General features: G+C 45.5%; 1 protein-coding gene across 2 annotated transcripts in view; it reads left to right on the top strand.

The window, feature by feature from the left end:
* Positions 1-21,852, top strand: part of LOC142576606 (urease accessory protein UreD-like) — a 91,680-nt gene that overhangs the window by 24,879 nt on the left and 44,949 nt on the right. For both annotated transcript variants that reach the window (XR_012826883.1, XM_075686808.1), the window contains exons 4-5: positions 10,512-10,732; positions 21,583-21,782. Coding sequence is in view for 1 of the 2 variants with exons in the window: in XM_075686808.1 (XP_075542923.1) it covers positions 10,512-10,732; positions 21,583-21,782 (421 nt within the window). In the remaining variant the exon portion in view is untranslated. The remainder of the gene's footprint in view (positions 1-10,511; positions 10,733-21,582; positions 21,783-21,852) is intronic.

Raw genomic sequence — 21,852 nt, forward strand, 5'->3', positions numbered from 1 at the left:
ACATGCCCAAAGCGTTGGCACTTAAAGCATCCGGGAGGAGTTTCAACGAATTCTGTGACTGCATGCTTGGTAAAACCGAGGTCAATTTTTTCTGGGCGCTCGGTGTTGGGAGCAAACGTTACCACAACAGAGTTAGTGGGCTTTGCTGCCCATTCTTCTTCTTGAGTCTCCACCCGGCGCATCATACGTTTCACGTGCAAAACACCTTGCGGTTTCAAGTAGTCAAGAAGGTCGCTTTCCGAATACCACACTGATACTCGCCTAATAACACATGTGTTAGTCCTGTAGGAGTGGGGCAACCGGGGTTTAACTCTTATGTCATCAATCTGAGAGCACCAAAGAAGAATGTCAACTTGCTCTTCTGTTGCGATATCTAGATGAAGAGCACCTTGCGTTGGGAAGCGACTGCGTATCGGAGATGATCCCAGCCGTAATTTAATGGCTTCGAAGAGCTTGATAGGATTCCACTTTCTCAAATCAGCACCTTGCTCTGTTGGTAAAACTACCACTGGGATTCCGACCGTTCTTTGCTTCCGATGGCTCACCACCTTGAAGCCGTCGCTGTCCACTTCCGCCATATCAGCCATTTCCTCGTCAGGGTCGACGATAGTTGAGTCGTCCCCACTGAGCGATGATGACGCATTGGACTGCTGATCGTCCCTGATGACTGGCAGCTCCACGCCTTGCGAGGCCATGGCCGCCTCCGCCACGCTGGTTTCCTTCGGATGGCGCTGTCCCTTTAAAGATGCCGGCGCCAGAGCAGCCGTACCCTTTCCATAGGGATAGTACCGCCTTAAAGATGCGGCCGTCTTGCAAGGATATAAATAACACACTCAATGAATAGCAAAACTTATGGAAAAATTACAGAGCTGAGGTGACAACAGATCGAACAGCGCCGTGTTCCTCTCCTATGCATTGCGAACACACTGGCTACCATACTCAGATGGCTGGTGCTCCTGCGCTTGCACTCCTTGTGGAAACCGACACGTTTTGCAATGGTCATAGGGGTTGGAAATCCATTTGCCTTGCTGCCCAAGTCATCACGTCATTTATTTACCCTATAATTGTCGAATGCAATGGTGTCGTAGCCGAGCAAGCATGAAGCTTCTGCAAAATATTGCACGCTTGGAGACCTCATAGCTCTTGATTAGCACCAATATGAGTTTTACAAGTCATATCTTCTATGCCATAGTAACCGCTCTCAAAAACAACTATCCCAGCGCGGGTGAACAAACGTACTGCCGATGTACGGCTCCCTGAACGCCATGTGCGTCGCTAACGCTGCTTCGATTGCGTGATTCGTGGCGCGAGCACAGCGCCATGCGCAACGCGACACAAGCATGATACAGTAATGGCTTCTTTCCTCCGACCAACGATACCAAAATGCGGGGCGTGGACAGTACGGTTACGAAGGTATAAGTGATATATAAGTAGATAATGTCGGAAGATTCGCGAGCCTTACCTGTCGAAGAGGGTAGCATGTAGAACATGCGAAAAAAATGTACTTACAGTCAGCATTATTAATAGCAGCCTGCATGATATTATCAGATTTATTTCTGAGCACTTTTTACCCCCAGATCATGGTAAATATGCGTGAAGGAATCATCATATTCACCTGTCATAGCAAATATTTTGTAAAAAGACGGGAACAAACAAAAGAGCAAGTGCCGATTGTGTCTAAGGAATGTTCAGAAAGGTGCACAAAAGTCTACATTTGACGCCCAAACTTACAAGGGAAGAAAAATTGCAGTTTTAAGATTGAAATTGAATGCTATACGATAGCCACACTGCTGGCTTCCAAGGCGCGAGGACTACGATATGCAGCATTTTGACTACGGTCACTGAAATGAGGTATTGCTATGGTATATGTGTCACCTAGGCAGTCAAAAGATACTGCCAGCAAGCCGTAGCAGAAAGCAACCAACAAAAGGTAAGCAATCTGAAAAATGGCGGATACCCTGACAGCATGCAAGCACATACTCGTATATTTGAAAAAAAAAAGTCCTGGTTACGATCCAGAGGCGCAGCCATCATTTGAAATAGCAAATTATTGGACAGCTATACGAAGTAAAGATAGTAGTCTTATAAACTTGTAACTTGTAAACTTGTAACTTGTAACTATAAACTTGTAAGCATAGGCGCACTATACTCACGGATAACTTTCTGTGGTAATGAAGGGAAAGCTACGGGCGCGTGGCTGCTGCAAATGTGCTAGGGCGCCAGGTAGTCCGGCAGCGTTTGAGAGTGATTTTGGTCGCTCGGAAATGGACGAAGCTTCCATATGCGATGGTTTCGCCTTTTTACAGACGTGGAACGAAAAAGCCGCAAAATAAGTAAACCTTTACACTCATTGGTGTGTTCTATGTTGTGGAACTGTTGCTAATATCGCGTTTATATTTGTGTTCCCCAACCTAAACTAACGCAGACTAAAACGTTGAACTGTCTTCAGAAGCGCTCTCACTTGAGCGAGCTTTGCCTACGTAGCTTTCCCTTGATAGCCACAGAAAGTTGTCCTCGAGTATAACTAAATTAACAAGCATGGTGTGGCGCGTGCACAAACCAACATAAGTACAAGGCACTTGATGACCGCGAAATCGCTGCAGAGAGAAAATGCGGCAGCAGCAGCGGGCTAATTGACCTTTGGGCTGGCATCAACGAGCACTGCGCCTTGAAAACACAGCGCTGCGCGGAGTCTGTACCCGTCCCAGATGGCGAGCGGCCGCCTGGGCCACCCAACCCGGAGTTCTACTCCGGGTGGCGCAGGCCTCCCCTCTCCGGATCCTCCCCCCGAAGCCTTGCGCGCGACGGAGGGCGACGGGCTTATTCCCGGCTTTCCGCCATTACGTACGCGATATTGATCCGCCACCCTCGCACGCACAGCATATGGCGCCCGGCTACGCTTTTATCGCCCGTGGAATTTATACGGAACCTCACGGCGACGCCGACGGCAATAAAACTCCTGGATTGTCTATATAATTCCTTTCTCACTAAAATACTGCAGGAAAATACTATTAATATTATTGCCATACGAATTATGTAGACACTTCTAGCGTATTTTCACAATCGTTATCGCTGTTTCCGTGAGGGTCCGCATATATTTAGGTATATGTATGCTATATGCCATGATATCCAATATAACATGGTTTATATACGGGTTATATTGCCACACTATTGTACCACTAAGGATGCTGATACCAGGTCTTACATTCTTACCAAAATTATTACTCGTAATTTTGAGAATGGTGGCCTAAAGACAAACGTCATGAAAGACAACACTGGTAGCGCATTCCGTTTATCTAAGATCACGTGCCCAATCTGAGTATACAAGGAAGAATGCTGCGCGGGATTTCACATTCTTTAGAGCAGCCAAATATTTTTATGAAGAGCAGGAACGGACGCAGCACACCCTACAAATTAAGAGGGGGCGTACCGCAAGGAAACGTGCTAAGGCCGATATATTTCACCTTAGTCTGTGAAATCTATTGCCTTCAAATGTTAATGTTTCTATTTATGCAGACATTTGCATTTGGGCATCAGGCATGACCTGTCCTTAACAACAAGGAATACTCCAAGAAGGTATCGATATTACGACACGTTCCCCAGAGCGGCATGGATCTGTCGGATGAGTCTGCCCTTCACAAGAAACTGTGTTGACATTTTTCTCCTCAACGCCGATCAGATCTCTATTTCGGTTAGAAATCGTAGTTTTCTAGGAAAAATACTTGACAGATAACTATCGTGGGATGGTCACGTACGCTCCTTTGAGAAGCGTGTTACCTTCACATTAAATCTGCTTTGATGCATAACCAGTATCAAATGGGAAGGCAGGTCTGCATCTCGGATGAGATTGCATGTTGCACTTATTTGCCAAGCTATTGCGTACTCCTTGCCTGTCGCTCATAATCTGCCTAACTCTCATGAACGCCCACCAAGAAATATAATAGCCACAAGTCTCAGGATATGCTTTGGCGTGCCTTGTTCGGCGTTGCATAGCAGAAGATTCGACGATGGCGTAGCAGAAGCGAGGGAACTACCTACCCAGGCTCTTCGCGTACAAGAAGCGTGTTGCCATTTTATCTGTCTGCAATCGCGACAGGAAAATTATCTACTCAGAGGTAAACCAATACTGAGCCGTGGCAGTAACTGTTATGTGGTGCGAGCCCTACAGAGTTAATTTCCCCAAGATACCATACAATATGGGTAGGCATCATTAATCTTTTTTGGAGGCTGACAACGAACGGCAGATGACACCTTCAGTGATACTGAAAGTTCCTGCCATATAAAGGAAACCACCTAATACATTAGAGGCAACATTTCTGACACTACTGCAGATGAGTGGATTGCAGGAAAACCATACATTTTTCGTCATAGATGCGTCAACGACCGTTGACAGTTCGAATGCTTCATTTTACATCCCGACATGTGAAGTAAAGAAATGCTACCATCTGTCCCACTAAGCCTCATCTACATCAGCAGAACAATTTGGAATTCTAGAACCTGTGGCATTTCTGGCCGAAAGTACACGCACTCAAAATTGGGTAATCTGTTCAGACTACAAAGAAGCCCTGGATACACTATTACAATGCTATTTTCATGATTTTAACTCCTCGCTTTGCTACGAAATTAGGAAAGCATTAGCCCTTGCTTCTTGTCCTGGTCATCAGATTCGTTTGCAATGGATTCCAAGCCGCACTGAAATAAGGGTAAGTGAAGTAGCGAACCGAATGGCTGCTGCGGCGCATATGTTGAATGAACCCTCAACTATATAATGCGCCGTATCCGACGCCGAAACAGCGCTTCAGGCGCTTAGATGCAGATTATCAAAGAGCACGTAGTTTGATGAGTCGAGAAAATTATCTTTTTTTGTACAACATTCACTATTTATTACGCTTTTCACGAAATTTTAAGGTAGAGCGGGCTTTAGACACACTCTTGCATCATTTACGTCTCAGTATGGCATACACACCCCGTTCTTTTTATGTCGCATACGGTAAAGACCCTCTTGAGACTGCGTACATTCTGGCACCCCGGAAAACATTGTAGGATATATCATCATCTAATGTAGACAATTCCACCAAAATTGCGAGACACTTCGGGATAGTCATCACGCTTTAGAAGGACGTCCTTTATCAGTAATAATATAAGTTGATTTACTGGCGCTTGCCTATAAACAAAGACAAGCTATAAAAGCCCTGAGCGATTATCTTGTAGGCTGTGATCTCATTAGTTCCTTGTGAATACTGTTATTGTGGGACAGTCATTATTAAAAAATTACGGGGTTTTACATGCCAAAACCACTTTCTGATTATGAGGCACGCCGTAGTGGAGGACTCCGGAAATTTCGACCGCGCGGGGTACTTTAACGTCTACCTAAATCTAAGCATACGCGTGTTTTCGCATTTGACATAAATTATGCCTTGCAACAGTGTCATGATGACTTTGTAGTACCATATGACATTTCCTGTGCTTTGTTTTGCTTTCTGTAATTTTATGTCATTTTACTATCCTGGCAACCCTATCGTGCCACAGACTTCTACACTCTGCTTTAAACTGGTGCATTTAGTCAGAGGGACTGTAATTGCGCTTGTAACAGGACATACGCTGAGTGTGTATTATGCATGGCTATGTATTCCATCTGTCATAGCGGACGGGATTTGATGCAAGAATTTTGTATATTTGTGGTGTATTTAGGGGAGTCTCACTTTGTGTGATGGTGAAACTATTATTATTTTCTGAATTGAATTCTGGGGTTTTACGAGCGAAAACCACTTTTTGATTATGAGGCACGCCGCAGTGGCGGGCTCCGGAATAATTTTGACCACCAGGTGATCTTTGACGTGCTCCCAATGCATGGGACGCGGGTGCTTTTCCATTTCGGCCTCGTCAAAATGTGGCGGCCGCGGCCGGGATTGGATCTACCAACGTCGTGCTTAGCAGCGCAACACCATAGACGCTAAGCCAGCGTGGCGGGTTACTGTTTTCTGGTGTAGTTCTTTAATATGTGTGTGTTTACTACTACGATTTTGGTATAGCGGGCTCATCAGTGGCCAAACTTACCACATTGTCGCAGTTTTAAAATAAAACAGTAAATATCTCATTCATGGCCGTTCATTGTAAGGCATTTCATTACCCGGGGCCCTATAACGTAAAACCATTCCAATATATTTTTATTCCAATCTCCTGACTTCAAATTTGCGTAACCACCGACGCAAGCATAGGTCAGTGACCCGCAGTGTTGTCTGAACAGACCGATCAAATCCTCTCCTCGTTTATAAAAGGTCGCTTTTGTTTGCTTTAAAAACGAATAATTTTGCCTAGAGTGAGCAGCTGGCCTTATCTAATTGGCTGACAAGAGGCAAGGAGCATACTCAAGTGGAGAGGGAGTCGATGGGGCCGAGCCAGTGAATTGAAAATTGATAACCGAATGAAAAGTGTGGGGCCGGCGTCTATGATTGGTACGCTTTCCCCTACTTGGCTTGAGGTGGCTGGCAGAAAATCGCGGCGGCATGCAACGGAAGCTTAAGAATATCGCTAAAACGGATCCTTAGCAAAGAAGAGTTCGCAGAGCGAGATCGCAAACATGCCGAAAGTGCTTGAAAACGTTACATGGTCATGCAAAAAGGCTTATTGTACGCAAATGAGCCCATGCAGGTGCGAGTGGCCAGTGCCTGAAGAATTGGCGGCAGCCATCTTTTATTCCTTTCGGAACGGGTGAGCCTGCGGCTATTGAGAAAAAGAAAGCAGTTTTGTTCGCCATATTAACGCATTTTTAACGCGTACACATCACTTTGACGCGTTGAGTTTTTGCGGTCTTATGACGTCGCGTGACAGGCAGGTGAAGTGGGTGCAGCCCGAAAACTTTTGACCAATAGCCAAGGGCTCATGGCTAAAAGGGGTCGATTCATAAATAACAGTTTTTTTCGTTTGGTCCAATGATGCATTTTCAGTGTGTACGCGTCATATTAGATGGGAAGCTATCGCGGTGTTCGTGACGTCGCGTGAAAGAAAGGCGAAGTGGGAGTGCTTAAAATTTTTTTGATGAATCGCGGAGGGCTGATTGCCAAACTGGAATAGAAAAGTTTGGAATAGATTTACGTTATAGCGCCCCTGCTATACTAAAGTTTCGTTTAGATTACAATACATGCGTATTGTCTACATATTTGTTTTTGTTTTATTGCGATAGCAATTTAAGGACGTTCGAGGCGCGTTTGCGTCGCCGCTGTTGTCGCACACCCTCCTGGCACCGATGACGCATGCGCGGTTCACGCGTGCGAGATTAAAAGGCCTCCAGAAACGCGAAGTGCGTTTGACTACAAAAGCGGACGAAGCCAAGTGGAGTAGCCGTTACGCTGCGCTCCCCGGAGCCTGAGCGACCTCAAATTGAACTAATCGTAAACACGATACCACGTTCTGGTCTCCGCTGCTTTAATGATTCAATAAACTCCATTGCAAGATCGTGAAGCCCAGTTGTGCCTCGAAGGTGGCGCCCTTATTCCGAGGTCCCACAGGCCACAGCCACCGCCTCGACATGGTCGACCAGTTATTGCTAGACAGCCGCTCCTCCCAGGAAGTGAGGGTGTGCTTCGGAAAGGGAGGGACGTCGGGAATGTCCTGGCAAAGCTAGAGCACATGCAGTAGGGCGGGGCGGTCGCCGCAGTATTCGGTTGGACCATTCAGCTGGACCACGGGAGGGATAAAGTAGGAGTAGGAGAGGGGTGTGGGGAAATTATTCGTTTGTAGTTGTCGCCAACAGACAGCCTGTCGGCGAATGAGGGATGGTGAGGGGTAGTGTAGCCGAGTTGAACGTAGCTCAGCAAGCTGGGTTGTTTACGAGACCTCCACGCCGGACGTATTTCTCGATGGTGGTAGCTGCTTTATGCTACCGGGTTCCGATGCGCTCGAGGGAGCCTGTCGTTCGAACGACTATGGTCTCTTTCCGCTCTTTTGGTAGGGTGCCGGATTCCTATACCTGAATAGAGTAAGTCTTAAGTTGATTGGTGTCAGAAGAATCAGAGAGGTTACAGAGCAACGAATACCGGATCCGATCGGGAACAGGGAGTATGTTACGATGAATTTAGGCGAGTACTGCGCGAATCTCAGTGACAGTGATAGGCATATAAGATAAGCCATTGTGTTGGGAGGACCCGTATAGTCCGCCTAACATGGCGTGCCTGGTGGTGGGAAATAACGCTGTCCTAACTGTGCAAGGCATTCGGAGTCTGGAGTGTTAGTTGTGGGGAGAAGTTTTCTTATGATTATGGATTGCGCGGAATTTGCTTAGCTGGTCTTTGCCACATGAAAGAATAGAGAATAGGTACGCACAGTAATGAGTTTGCCATTTATTTGGTTACAAAGTGAGTGCGAAGGTTTGGCTGGTGAGTGTCTCAGCGCAACGGGCTGCCTTAGCAGAGAGCTGTGCGTGCACAACCTCGGCTTCCTGTTATAGCGATGGCTGCTCCATCGTTTATTTAAGCTACGGCGCGCTGCCCATAAGTGAACAAGGTGGGCATCTATGTCTGGTACATTCGGAGTTGTGTTGATGGCGCGTAAGTTAACATCTAGCCGGGGTTTGCTGTGTCTGTACGCAAAAGGTGAGCCTGTTGGGTGCGGAAGTGGTGCAACAGGATGCGCGGAAGGCAGGCCAGTCCGATAGTCGAATCTGCCACGCCGCTCTCGCAAAGTCTGTCAATGTATTAAGTATAGTATTAATGCGGGTAGCCATGACTGAGTGATCACTACCTAACTGTTCGTTAAAGTTGTGCCAGGTGCAGGAGTGGCGGCCATGATAAAGGCTAAGATCTGGGCACGCATCTCGAGAAACGTTTGTGTCAACAGAGTTGGTGTCGATGGATCATTAGGTAGTGAGGTTGTGCTCCTGGATCAAAGTGCGGAGCTTGCGGCCTTTGGGTGTGTCATGAGGATATCCCCAAGTGGTATGAGGGCGTTGAAATTACACTCAGTAAGTGTGGCTCTACCCTTACACCGCGCTGCTTCACCGCGCTGCTTCAAGCAATGTGTCGAAATGTGTATGGCGTTTTTGAGGCGGCCACAGACATTGAGCAGGCGGAAAGCTTGTGTGTTGCGTTTGCGGGCGCTGGTGTGAAGAAGTTCAAGCATGACACGTGGAAGGTCTTGGTTATCCAATGTAAAGTCGACCACCGCATGTATACGCCTGACTAGCGTAGCCACGAGGTGGTCCTGATTGGGATCTTTATGTGCAGCATATAGTGGATACGGAGGAAAACTAGGAAGGGTGTGGGATTCCTAAATAAATGCTTGCATGGATGCTGTGCGCACACACATTACCATTCCCGCTGAGCAGCTGTGCACATATCACACCGTGGTGAACGTCAAGCTAAATACATGCGTTCTTGGGACTCTGACCAACGGTGTTCCTTGCCTATCATCTCGTGCACTGTGCATTGTAAATGATCCGAGCGCTGTTCTAAGACAAAACTCGCATACAGGCTGTCGTGCAGGGACCGGGACCGGGACATCCTTGGGTGCGACACCTGCTATGCCACTGGCACGTTCCACATAGCACCAACGTTCTCATACCATTAAATGCAGCGCTAGACCTTGCTATGGCGTTCAATGATTCGCCTATGGGCGAAACTGACCATTTTCTTCTACTAGAAGTTCTACGCTAACTTTCTATTTCAGAGTGCGAAAAAATAAGATATACAATATTCCGAGGCCGTTTTTCTCGAACATTCGCGTTCGATTTGATTGTTATATTTTAGTATCCAAAGCGCCTTCTAGGAAGCAAAATAACGCTGAAGAAGTAAAATAAATTTATCACAATGAAGACGCGTGCATAAGCGTTCAATCAATACTGTTCGCAAACGTCGAGATACAGTTCGCAAAAGATTACGTGTGCTTGAAAACCACCATAGACGTCCGGTTCGTTCGCCAGTACCGATGTTGTCACCGATTATTATTTGGCAAGACGTTAAATGCTCTTATATTTTTTTTCATTTTTTCACTGTCTTCACAAGACCAGGTAATCCTTCTTTGCTTGCAATATTTGCGACGCTTCTGACATCACCTACTTACCGCCATATAGTTATGCTCTTGCCTCGAACACAATAGTTGTTAGATTCCGCTTTCGTGCCTTTGTCTGTGTCTGTTGTTCCTCTTGTTTTTCTATGTAAAAAGCCAAACTTAAAACTATTAAAAAAAGAATGAAAATACGTTTGAGTGATGCGTATGCAGTGGTCACATAGACTCACAAATTACTTATGTGTGGTGGAGAAGAATCAGGGGAATCAAAAGGGCGCTGCCAATACTGAAACATAAACTCGGTATGTGTAACAGTGCACATTCAGGTAGAACTTCAGTGCAACCTCTTACCAATGTCTGCGCTCTCAACGTTTTGGCTTGTGTAAATTTCACCCCACTCATGGTTGCAATGACTTGTTCAGCTCTAGTCTGTCAGTAAACGCAGGCGGTAGTTGTAAACGGCGCCCGATGTCACGCGTTTCTGGCGTTACACACTCGTTCGCCACCAGGTCTACCAGTCGAAGCCTGGAGAGTCGTCGGTGCAGCACTGTACCTACACTGTGCAAGATGGCGCTTTGCTCTGTGTGCTGCCCGACATCACGGCGTGCTTTGCGGATGCCTCCTTTGACCAAACACAAACAGCGCATCTCTCGGCCGCGGCGAACGTCGTCCTGCTCGACTGGTACCTCGCTGGACGCGTGGCCAACGGCGAACGGTGGGCACTGACCAGGTACGTTCACCCGCTTCGAAGCGGTGCAGAGGTGGCACACGTGGCACGTGAAATGGGTCACTGCAATGATTGAAGTAGGGCAGTATTCGTAAGGAACATTTGAGCCCGGCCCGATTTTTACTAGGTGGTACGTAAATGAAACTTCCTGCTCTGTTTATTTGTTGTATCGTGTGCGCCAGGCTTTTACTATCCAAATGTGTTATATATATATATATATATATATATATATATATATATATATATATATATATATATATATATATATATATATATATATATAAATAGATAAGGCCATAGCGTCGAATTTCTGCGGTGACACCCGTCCTGTAGTTGTAGCACTCGCAGTGACTAGCAGAGTGTATGTAGTCGTGTGACACTACTTTGACAATAGCGGCTCAAAGAATCGCAAGGCCATATGGAAGGTTTTCGTGACGCGTACACGTCAATAACGCCTGGCCCTAGAAAATTGTCGACAGCGCTATGCCCTCGGACACGCGATGCAATCCGCAACACGAAGGCAAGGACGCCCGCAAAGGACTCTGCAATGAGCTTGATTATGGTTTTATTCTCAAGCTGGGGTCCACTAAAGAAACCGGAAATGAAGGTTGTTCGTATGTGGGCATGTACAATACTAAGACATCATAGTCATCATCTATTCAATCCAATTCACTTTATTTTCAACACCAAAATGTTTAAGATCGCGAACAAAAAGCCTTTTATGGGTTGACAAGGTCCGCAGCCCCTTTTAACAAGCAGTGACAGAGCATACGGTTAGGTATTACATATTAAGCTGGAATTACCTAAGTCCCAATAACACGAGTGACAGACATAATGCATATATATAATATATGCATACATATATGTGTAAAATGAGTTCAAGTGAAACAGAATGTATATGCAGTACATATAGCACTCACGTACAATTGAAACCGAAATAATTAACGCTAATTACTAATGCACATTATACATATATGAAATCAACAAATGTGTCACACAAAACATACTGCACTGCACAATTCGGCAAATACGCTCTTACAAAAACAATTTCTTCCAGTCTTGCGGAAACAAAGAAAAGACAAGAAAAAAAGCACAATAATGAAACTTATACAGTGTTGATTTTATTTAGACAAGATGGTAATGTAAAGCACAACATTTGGTATGTGTAATTAGTCCTTGCCTGTGGCATCTCCCAGAGTTTGCAACTGGGCGTATTTAACTTCCCATCTCTACGTTTTAAGTTCGATATAGCATTTAACGTGTTATTATTTCTTTTAGTACCTGTCTTATATCGGTGAATTAGTGTTTGCTCATTAATATCAGGCATACGAAGTAAATTCAGTTTCTGGAAAAGTGGGCGCGTATGTGTGTCGTGGGGAACATCCAGAATACTACGGACGGCCTTTTTTTGTATTCTGTGTAATGTGGTGATATTAGAAAGTGTCGTACTACCCCAAACAAGATGGCAATAGTGAATTTGGCTCAGAAGCAAGGATTTGTATAGGAGAAGTTTGATGATTTTAGGGAGAAAATATCTTAACCTGCATAAAATTCCACTCACACGGGATATTTTCGCAGCGACTAAATCCACATGCAAATTCCACGACATATGTTGTTCGAATACAACCCCAAGACATTTAACAGTAGGCACAATTGGAATTATAGAATTATTAAGTTGTAATGTTAGGTCTGTAGCGACATTACGATTTCTCGGTCTGAACAGAACAGCTGCTGTTTTCTTAGTATTTATACTAAGTGAACTTGCGGTAGACCACGAGGACAGTTTTGTTAGTGCTTCATTTGTGATACCGATAGCCTCTGTGGAATTAGGTGCGGTAACCAGAATAGTTGTGTCGTCCGCGTACATAATAAATTTCACATTATTATCTATAGTAACTAAGTCATTGATATAAATACAAAAAAGCACGGGCCTCGCTATACTTCCTTGTGACACTCGCGCGTGAACTGGCTTGAAATTCGACACATATCGTTCTATGATCACTTGTTGCATACGGTGTTGCAGATACGACTGTATAAATTCAAGAAATACGCCACGAAATCGATAATGTTCAAGCTTGTTGAGTAGTGTGGAATGATTTATACAATCAAATGCCTTCGAATAATCAACAAAGATGCCCAGTGTACATAATTGCTGTTCAAACGACTGCAATATAATTTCCTTTAAGTAAGTAAGGCAGTTTCTGTCGACTTCCCTTTCACAATGCCATACTGCGTACTAGTGATACGGTCGTGTTTGATCAGAAACGATGTCATGCGGGCATGTACTAGTTTTTCTATACCTTTAGAAAAAATGGCCAACACAGATATTGGACAGTAGTTTGTCAGCTCGTTTTTATCACCACCGTTGTACAAAACTACTACCTTCGCAACCTGAAGTCTTTTCGGGAACGAGCCCCTGGAAAATATCATGTTGAATATGATTACTAATGCAGGTAGAATCAAGTCCAGGACATGCTTAATTGGCATGATCTCGAATCCTTCGACGTCACAACATCTGCTGTTTTTGATAGACATAAAAGTAGTAGATACCTCATTTTCCGTAGTAGGCGCTAAAAATGCAGATTGTTTAGTCGTGCAGCGAAGATAACTCAAAGAATTAGGATCATGAGTACTGTTTACTAAGTTTGCGAAATAGTTATTAAATGTATTTGCAAGCGTCTCATTTGATAAAGCTTTATCACCTAGTGTAATTTCTGTTATAGTCGTGTTCTTATCTCCTCGCCCAAGAAAACCATTAATACGCTTCCAGATAACATCAGATTACTTTATTACGTCATTATTGAACAAATTATTCAAATACTGTCTCTTCTCTCTACGCAAAAGACTATTTGCTGTGTTCCTTTGCACCTTAAATTCATGCAAAGCTTTTACAGTCCTGGTGTCAATAAAAGTTTTGTAGAGGCGGCTTTTGGCACGAATTTCACGGATACAGTTATTATTTATGTTTTTTTTGGCTTTACGTGCTGGTTTAACTACTTTGTATTTAAAGCATTTATCATAGGTATCCTTAAACCTAGCGCAAAAGTATTCATAAGCAGTTTCTGGATCACTGGCACGCATCAGTTCTGACCAATCTAATAGCGATGTTGCCTCACGTAAATACTTCAGACTTTGCATATTGACATACCATTTGTAGTAAACGGTGTTTGGATGTTGAAGGTGAACACTGGGTCATCAAAAGAAGTATTGGAAGGTGATCACTTATATGAGCACTCACAACACCAGATAAAATGTTAGAATGGTGGATGTTGGTTATGAAGACGTCAGTTAATGTCGATGTATCTGTTCAAATACGAGTCGGACTATTTATAACATTTTCAAAACCATGTGATTCGATTGTCTTGCTAAGTTCTTCTCGAGTAGTAGAAGCCTTTAGGAATCAATGTTTAGGTCACCTGCCAGAATTAACTTGTAACCATTATCAGTCACCCAGCGCAAACATTTTTCCATAAAAGACAGAAAGTTCTGCGTGCTCGATCCTGGTGGTCGATATAGGACGCAGAAAACATTATCATTGCACTGAACAGTAAGCACTTCATAATCCAACCTAACAAGAGAAAAAGATGCAACAATGTTGCAACGAAGTGCGCTTTTTGCCATTAACAGAACGCCACCTCCTCTTCGACATGATCGATTCATAAAAAATGTTGTGTAGCCGGGCAACTTAAGAACTTCCGATTCACATTGATAACATGTTTCTGTCACCATTAATATGTCAGGAGCAAAGCCAAACGTAGCGATAAGTGCAAGAATCTGTTCCTCGTTATTTCGGGCAGACTGCGCATTAAGATGGATAAAAGATAAGCAGTTCTTATTTTCGGCATACAGGCTGCCAGCTTCATGCGGCGCAAAATATTATGCGTGCGTAGCGCTTCCAGACATGACGTCATCATTAGTAGCCATGAAACCTTGGTTAGTCAATTTTTCTAGATCGGAGACATGCATTATTTGCAGCAACCGGGAGGATTCACTTTTCCTAGCGAAAATCTTGCCGTCCCTCGTACAAGCGAAACACCAATTCTTTTCCCTTTTTCGTGCGATTGTCATGCCCAAAAGTTTTTCAATTCAGAGCACAGGTGTCCATTGACAAACACAGCACACGACTGTGTGTAGCCAAGATCAGTGGCTGATAGTCGCTTCTTTCGAGTTTTGTTGAGGACTGCGTCGCGTTTTGATCGGCTGCGGAGCTGTACCACAATGTTAGACTGCCCAGAATTCCTCGTTGTAACTCTGAGACAGATCTCAACAACATTTTCTCTAATAGGCTCACCTACAACTTCTCCGACTTTTTTCAGAATGGCAGAGAGGTTCTCGCCCTGTGAAGTTGGAACCCCTTTGATTTACAGATTCTTATTTCCGGAATATTGGTCTAGTTGCACAATTCTGAGCTCAGCTTCCAGTACACGCTTCTTCAGTAGTGTGCACTCTGAAGTGAGGCAAGCGTTCTCAGCCTTGATTTCAGCGTTTTCTTTCTGAATATCTTTCATGGTGGTACACATTTCCTCAAAACATTTGTTGATATGATCCAGGCTATTCTTAATCTCTCTATTTTCCTTCCTAAATTCTCTCTCCAGAGATGCACGCATATCCCGAATTTCTTGTTTCAAATCTTTCAGCATTTTTTGTTCTTCAGGGGACATTGCAGCAAAAATTGACAGAGAAAAAAATGACTTCGGCAGTAGCAACAGCAGTAAAAAGCAACGTGAATAATTCAGTCGCACATAGTGTCTAAGCTGCGAGGCATAGAAGAGACACAGCGTAAGCCGTGCTGTCCCGCTGCTGCTGCCGCTGCCAAATGAAGCGTCCCAGTGCTTGCGTCGGGTTTATGTAGAGCTGGCACTGCGGTATGGTGATGACGTAGACCGTGACGTAAAAGCGGGCTCGTGGCTTGTCACGGGATGACCATGGGCGGCCGATATATCGATGGGGCCGGCGGACGATAGGCAATCTGCGAGTCATCGAAGAAGATACACAGCGTAAGCTGTGCTGTCCCGCTGCTGCCGCCGCTGCCAAGTGAAGCGTCCCAGCGCTTGCGTCGGGTTTATGTAGAGCTGGCACAGAGGTATGGTGATGACGTAGACCGTGACGTAAAAGCGGGTTCGTGGCTTGTCACGGGATGATCATGAGCGGCCGATATATCGATGGGGCCGGCGGACGATAGGCAATCTGCGAGGCATAGAAGAAGAGACACAGCGTAAGCCGTGCTGTCCCGCTGCTGCCGCCGTTGCCAAGTCGAGGCGATCATCTCGAAGAGGGACTTCGTCCACCATATTTACCGTGCTCTACTTGGCGAAACCCCCGTTACGGATACGAGCCATACTTTGGAAATCATAATCATCATTAACACGCGGCCATAATCTCCTCACATCACAACAACAACAACAACAACAACAACAACAACAACAACAACAGTAATAATAATAATAATAATAATAATAATAATCAGCCTGGTTACGCCCACTGCAGGGCAAAGGCCTCCACCATACTTCTCCAACTACCTCGGTCATGTATTAATTGTGGCCACGTCGTCCCTGGAAACTTCTTAATCTCATCCCCCCACCTAACTTTCTGCCGCCCCCTGCTACGCTTCCCTTCCCTTGGAACCCAGTCCGTAACCCTTTATGGCCATCGGTTATTTTCCCTCCACATTACATGTGCTGCCCACGCCCCCCCCCCCCATTTCTTTTTCTTGATTTCAACTAAGATGTTATTAGGTCGCGTTTGTTCCTTCACCCAATCTGCTCTTTTCTTATCCCTTAACGTTACACCCATCATTCTTCTTTCCGCAGCTCGTTGTGTCGTCCTCAATTTATGGAGAACCCTTTTCGTAAGCCTCCAGGTTTCTGCCCCGTACGTGAGTACTGGAAAGACACAGCTGTCACACACTTTTCTCTTGAGGGACAATGGCAACCTGCTGTTCATGATCTGAGAATGCCTGCCAAACGCACCCCAGCCTATTCTTATTCTTCTTATTATTTCCGTCTCATGATCCGGATCCGCGCTCACTACCTGTCCTAAGTAGATGTATTTCTTTACCACTTCGAGTGCCTCGCTACCTATCGTAAGCTGCTGTCCTCTTCCAAGACTGCTAAACATCACTTTCGTTTTCTCCAGATTAATTTGTAGACCTACCCTTCTGCTTTGCTTCTCCAGGTCAGTGAGCGAGCATTGCAATCGGTCCGCTGAGTTAATAAGCAAGGCAATATCATCAGCGAATCGCAAGTTACTAAGGTGTTCTCCATTAACTTTTATCCCCAATTCTTCCCAATCCAGGTCTGTGAATACCTACCGTAAACACGCTGTGAATAGCATTAGAGAGATCGTATCTCCCTGCCTGACGCCTTTGCTTATTGGGATTTTGTTGCTTTCTTTATGGAGGACTACGGTGACTGTGGAGCCGCAATAGATATCTTTCAGTATTTTTACATACGGCTCGTCTACACCCTGATTCCGTAATGCCTCCATGACTGCTGAGGTTTCGACAGAATCAAACGCTTTCTCGTAATCAATGAAAGCTATATATAAGGGTTGGTTATATTCCGCGCATTTCTCTATCACCTGATTGATAGTGTGAATATGGTCTATTGTAGAGTAGCCTTTACGGAATCCTACCTGGTCCTTTCGTTGACGGAAGTCTAAGGTGTTCCTGATTCTATTTGCGATTACGTTAGTAAAGATTTTGTAGGCAACTGACAGTAAGCTGATCGGTCTATAATTTTTCAAGTCTTTGGCGTCCCCTTTCTTATGGATTAGGATTATGTTAGCGTTCTTCCAAGATTCCGGTACGCTCGAGGTCATGAGGCATTGCGTATACAGGGTGGCCAGTTTCTCTAGAACAATCTTCCCACCATCCTTCAACAAATCTGCTGTTACCTGATCGTCCCCAGCTGCCTTCCCCCTTTGCATAGCTCCCAAGGCTTTCTTTACTTCTTCCGGCATTACCTGTGGGATTTCGAATTCCTCTAGACTATTCTCCCTTCCATTATCGTCGTGGGTGCCACTGGTACTGTATAAATCTCTATAGAAGTCCTCAGCCACTTGAACTATCTCATCAATATTAGTAATGATGTTGCCGGATTTGTCTCTTAACGCATACATCTGATTCTTGCCAATTCCTAGTTTCTTCTTCACTGTCTTTAGGCTTCCTCCGTTCCTGAGAGCATGTTCAATTCTATCCATATTGTACTTCCTTATGTCAGCTGCCTTACGCTTGTTGATTAACTTGGAAAGTTCTGCCAGTTCTATTCTAGCTGTAGGGTTAGAGGCTTTCATACGTTGGCGTTTTTTGATCAGATCTTTCGTCTGCTGCGATAGCTTACTGGTATCCTAAGGGATCTACCACCGACTTCTATTGCACATTCCTTAGTGATGCCCATAAGATTGTCGTTCATATCTTCAACACTAAGGTCCTCTTCCTGAGGTAAAGCCGAATACCTGTTCGGTAGCTTGATTCGGAATTCCTCCATTTCTCCTCTTACCGCTAACTAATTGATCGGCTTCTTCTGTACCAGTTTCTTTCGTTCCCGCCTCAAGTCTAGGCTAATTCTAGTTCTTACCACCCTATGGTCACTGTAGCGCACCTTGCCGAGCACGTCCACATCTTGTATGATGCCAAGGTTAGTGCAGAGTATGAAGTCTATTTCATTTCTAGTCTCGATATTCTGGCTCCTCCACGTCCACTTTCGTCTATCCGGCTTGTGGAAGAAGGTATTAATTATCCGCATATTATTCTGTTCTGCAAACTCTACTAATAGCTCTCCCCTGCTATTTCTAGAGCCTATGCCATATTCCCCGACTGACTTTTCTCCAGCCTGCTTCTTGCCTACCCTGGCATTGAAGTCGCCCATCTGTATAGTGTATTTTGTTTTGATTTTATCCATCGCTGATTCCACGCCTTCATAGAAGCTTTCGACTTCCTGCTCATTATGACTGGATGCAGGGCCGTAGACATTTACGACCTTCAATTTGTACCTCTGATTAAATTTCACAAGAAGACCTGCCACCCTCTCGTTAATGCTATAGAATTCCTGTATGTTACCAGCTATATTCTTAGGAATCCAACTCCGAGTTGTCTTCTCTCCGCTAAGCCCCGGTAGCACAGGACGTGCCCGCTTTTTAGCACTGTATTGGCCTCAAGCTCCACCACTGGAAAAGCTGGCGCCACCGTCGGCGTGACGTGCTATTAGGGATCATGTGGACATAGCGGCCGTGTCGGCTGCTTCGGGAGCGCCGAAGCGAGCTGAAAATGAGAGTTTAAATTCCCTCGTGCGCTGCCGACCTCATTTAGTGGCGATATTTTCCCGCTTCGAGTGTCTCCTTTACAACGCTTGAAAGCACTACAGTAGGTAGTGGCTGCCTTTGAAGGCGCGCAACATGGTAGGCTACTGCTCGGTGCCGCAGTGCCGGACGTGCGCAACGGAGCCCGAAGTCAGCCTTATTCACATGTAGCCGCAGGACAAGAAGCTGCGTAAAGCTTGGCTCGCGAAACATAAAACCGGCAAACAGTCATCGGCTACGACTAGGGTATGCTACAAGGACAGTCGCGAGGAAGATTTCTGCTACGGCGCCGGGTCTGCGATGTTCGGAAAACGCGCACTGAGACGCTCGCCCAAGTCCGCTGCCCGACTAATGTCATGACGGTTTGGTCTATGAACTTGCCGATGCTATAGATACTGGCAAGTTCACTGAAGTGGAAAGGGAGCGGTAAGAAGCACATTAAAAAGCATGGCATATGGTCATGTTTGTGTTATGAATTAATGCGCTGGATTAGAAAAAAGAAGCAGCGGGAAATCGCACGCTGAGGATACCGATAAACATACAGTGCGACGCAACTCGAGAAATAATATTGAAACGACCAAGAATCTAGAAAAAAAAAAAAAGATTGAATCGTCGCGAAGGCACATCACAGTCTCCGTAGGCGTCGCGGTCTCTACGATGAAATTATTTTTGAACAGCTCTGATAGCGCCCACACAACAATGGTTGCTTGTATACTGTCAAATGCTCATATTCTGCGGCCTAAAGCTCATGGCACGGTGCGAAAAGGCGCACGCGGCGAAAGAGAAACAGTGCGCTTACGAGCATGCAGACGCGCAGTCGGTCGCTGCGAATCTGCGCGATCGCTGCATTGACGCTTCTTTCTATTACGCTCCATGTAGTTATACAAACACTACAAAAACGTATTTCACATAGTTTGCTCTCAGCGTTTACGTAGCTTTCACGCAAGAAGCCGGTTCGGGAGACTCCATCGCGGCGACCGCGCGCAGTGGCGTTCACTGTACGTATTCGGTAAAGAGATAGCGTCTGTAAACGATTGTGTGCTTTCAGTTCGCCCAAGATTATTATTTAGGCAGTAAAAAACTTACCTCGTTTCGAAAGTACTTACAGAAATATTCGGGAGAGCTCGCGCGTGGTGTTTTCAGTGATCGCTGATATCAAAACCTGTGAGAAGCGCGCCGCGTGATCCCTCATACTACGCCAGCGAGGCGCTTCCGATAAATGGCGACTCCCTAACTCCTCGCCGCCAATATGCTTCTTTTGTCCTTTTAACTTCACTGATCCCTATTATATCCCATTTACTGCCTTCTAATTCCTCCAATAGCACTGCTAGACTCACCTCACTAGATAACGTTCTAGCGTTAAACGTTGCCAGGTTCATATTCCAATGTTAATTTAGTTAGTAAGCGAGTGTTTACAAGTTTATACGACCAAAAAATACTATTGCGGGCGAGACCTTATGGAGTCGCCTCCCTCGCGTAGTGTAAGGGATCACGCGGCGCGCTCCCCACAGGTTTGGCTTGATGCGCTCAATAAAAACACCATGCGGCGGCCCACCTGGACATTTCTGTAAGTACTCCCAAAAAGGGGGAAGTTATTTTACTGTCAAAATAATACTCTTGGGCAAACTGAAAGCCCAGAATCGTTTACAGAGGCTATCTCTTTACCGAATACGTACAGTGAACGCCACTGCGCGCGGTCGCCGTGATGGAGTCTTCCGAACCAGCTTTTTGCGTGAAAGGTAGGCAAACGCTGAGAGCAAACTATGTGAAATATGTTCTTGTAGTGTCTGTAGAACCAAATGCAGCATAACAGAAGGAAGCCTCAACGCAGAGACCGCTGAGGGAAAACGGTGGAAGGATGATGATGACTTGGCAATGAAGGCGATGAAATGATGACGACGCACTTACGATGACGGAATGATGATGACGACATGACAATGCCGGCCTGTTTGTCTAAGAGTTCATGTCCGCGCTTACCTTAGATCACCTGCCACCAGGGCCGCCCCACTTTTCAATATATCCCGTGCTTGTGTGTATTATATACGGTACCAGACAATCGTGCGAGACAACACCGCCAAATATGCATTGTTACGGATGTAGAATGGATTTATTTACAGTTAAAAGGGCAGAAAAGACATGGGATGGTCTGAAACAGTCGATCAGCCAAAATCCTCACGCCGCTTCTTCTTCCTCTCCCGCGCTCCTCCAGTGCGGCGTTACAATATTCACAACTTTATCCGCCTAGAGAATGGCCGATCTATCAGTAGCCAGCAGCCACAAGAAACATGGGAGGACCGGCAAAGACAGATTCGTTCACAAACACGGCGTCATTACGTCTCGCGCACGGAAAGACTACGTGCCATGCTTTCAGGCAACAATAACAAACAATGCAATTGGCCTTGGGGCCATTGCGGAATACCTCGCATATGCTAACAATGATTTCAGTCTACTGCGTGGTATTGAATGCAATTTGTCGGCTCTGAGAAACTGGTTTCCTTTATATGGAGCTTCCGCACTGTGTTGTCTAAGCTTGCTGTTCCTTTGCATGACCAAAGGCTGGCGTCGACAATCACTGTCCACGTGGAAAGCGAGCTGGTTCTCCGTGAAGCCGTCGACATGGCTACCATCGCGGGCTTGTCTCTCCAGCAGTCCATGGGCGCCTACGATGTCACTGGCGTCTGCGTGTTACTGGGTCCTTACTTGGCACCACTGGCGGCTAGCATCTGCGCGCAGCTCGAGAGGCGCGAACAGTACGGTGAGAGAACAGCCAACACTTGTCGCGGTTCATGAAACTGTCGTGTGGAATGCCTTATTGGTGTGAAATC

This window comes from Dermacentor variabilis, chromosome 3 (assembly GCF_050947875.1).
Source record: "Dermacentor variabilis isolate Ectoservices chromosome 3, ASM5094787v1, whole genome shotgun sequence".
In the NCBI taxonomy this organism is placed as follows: Eukaryota; Metazoa; Arthropoda; class Arachnida; order Ixodida; family Ixodidae; genus Dermacentor; species Dermacentor variabilis.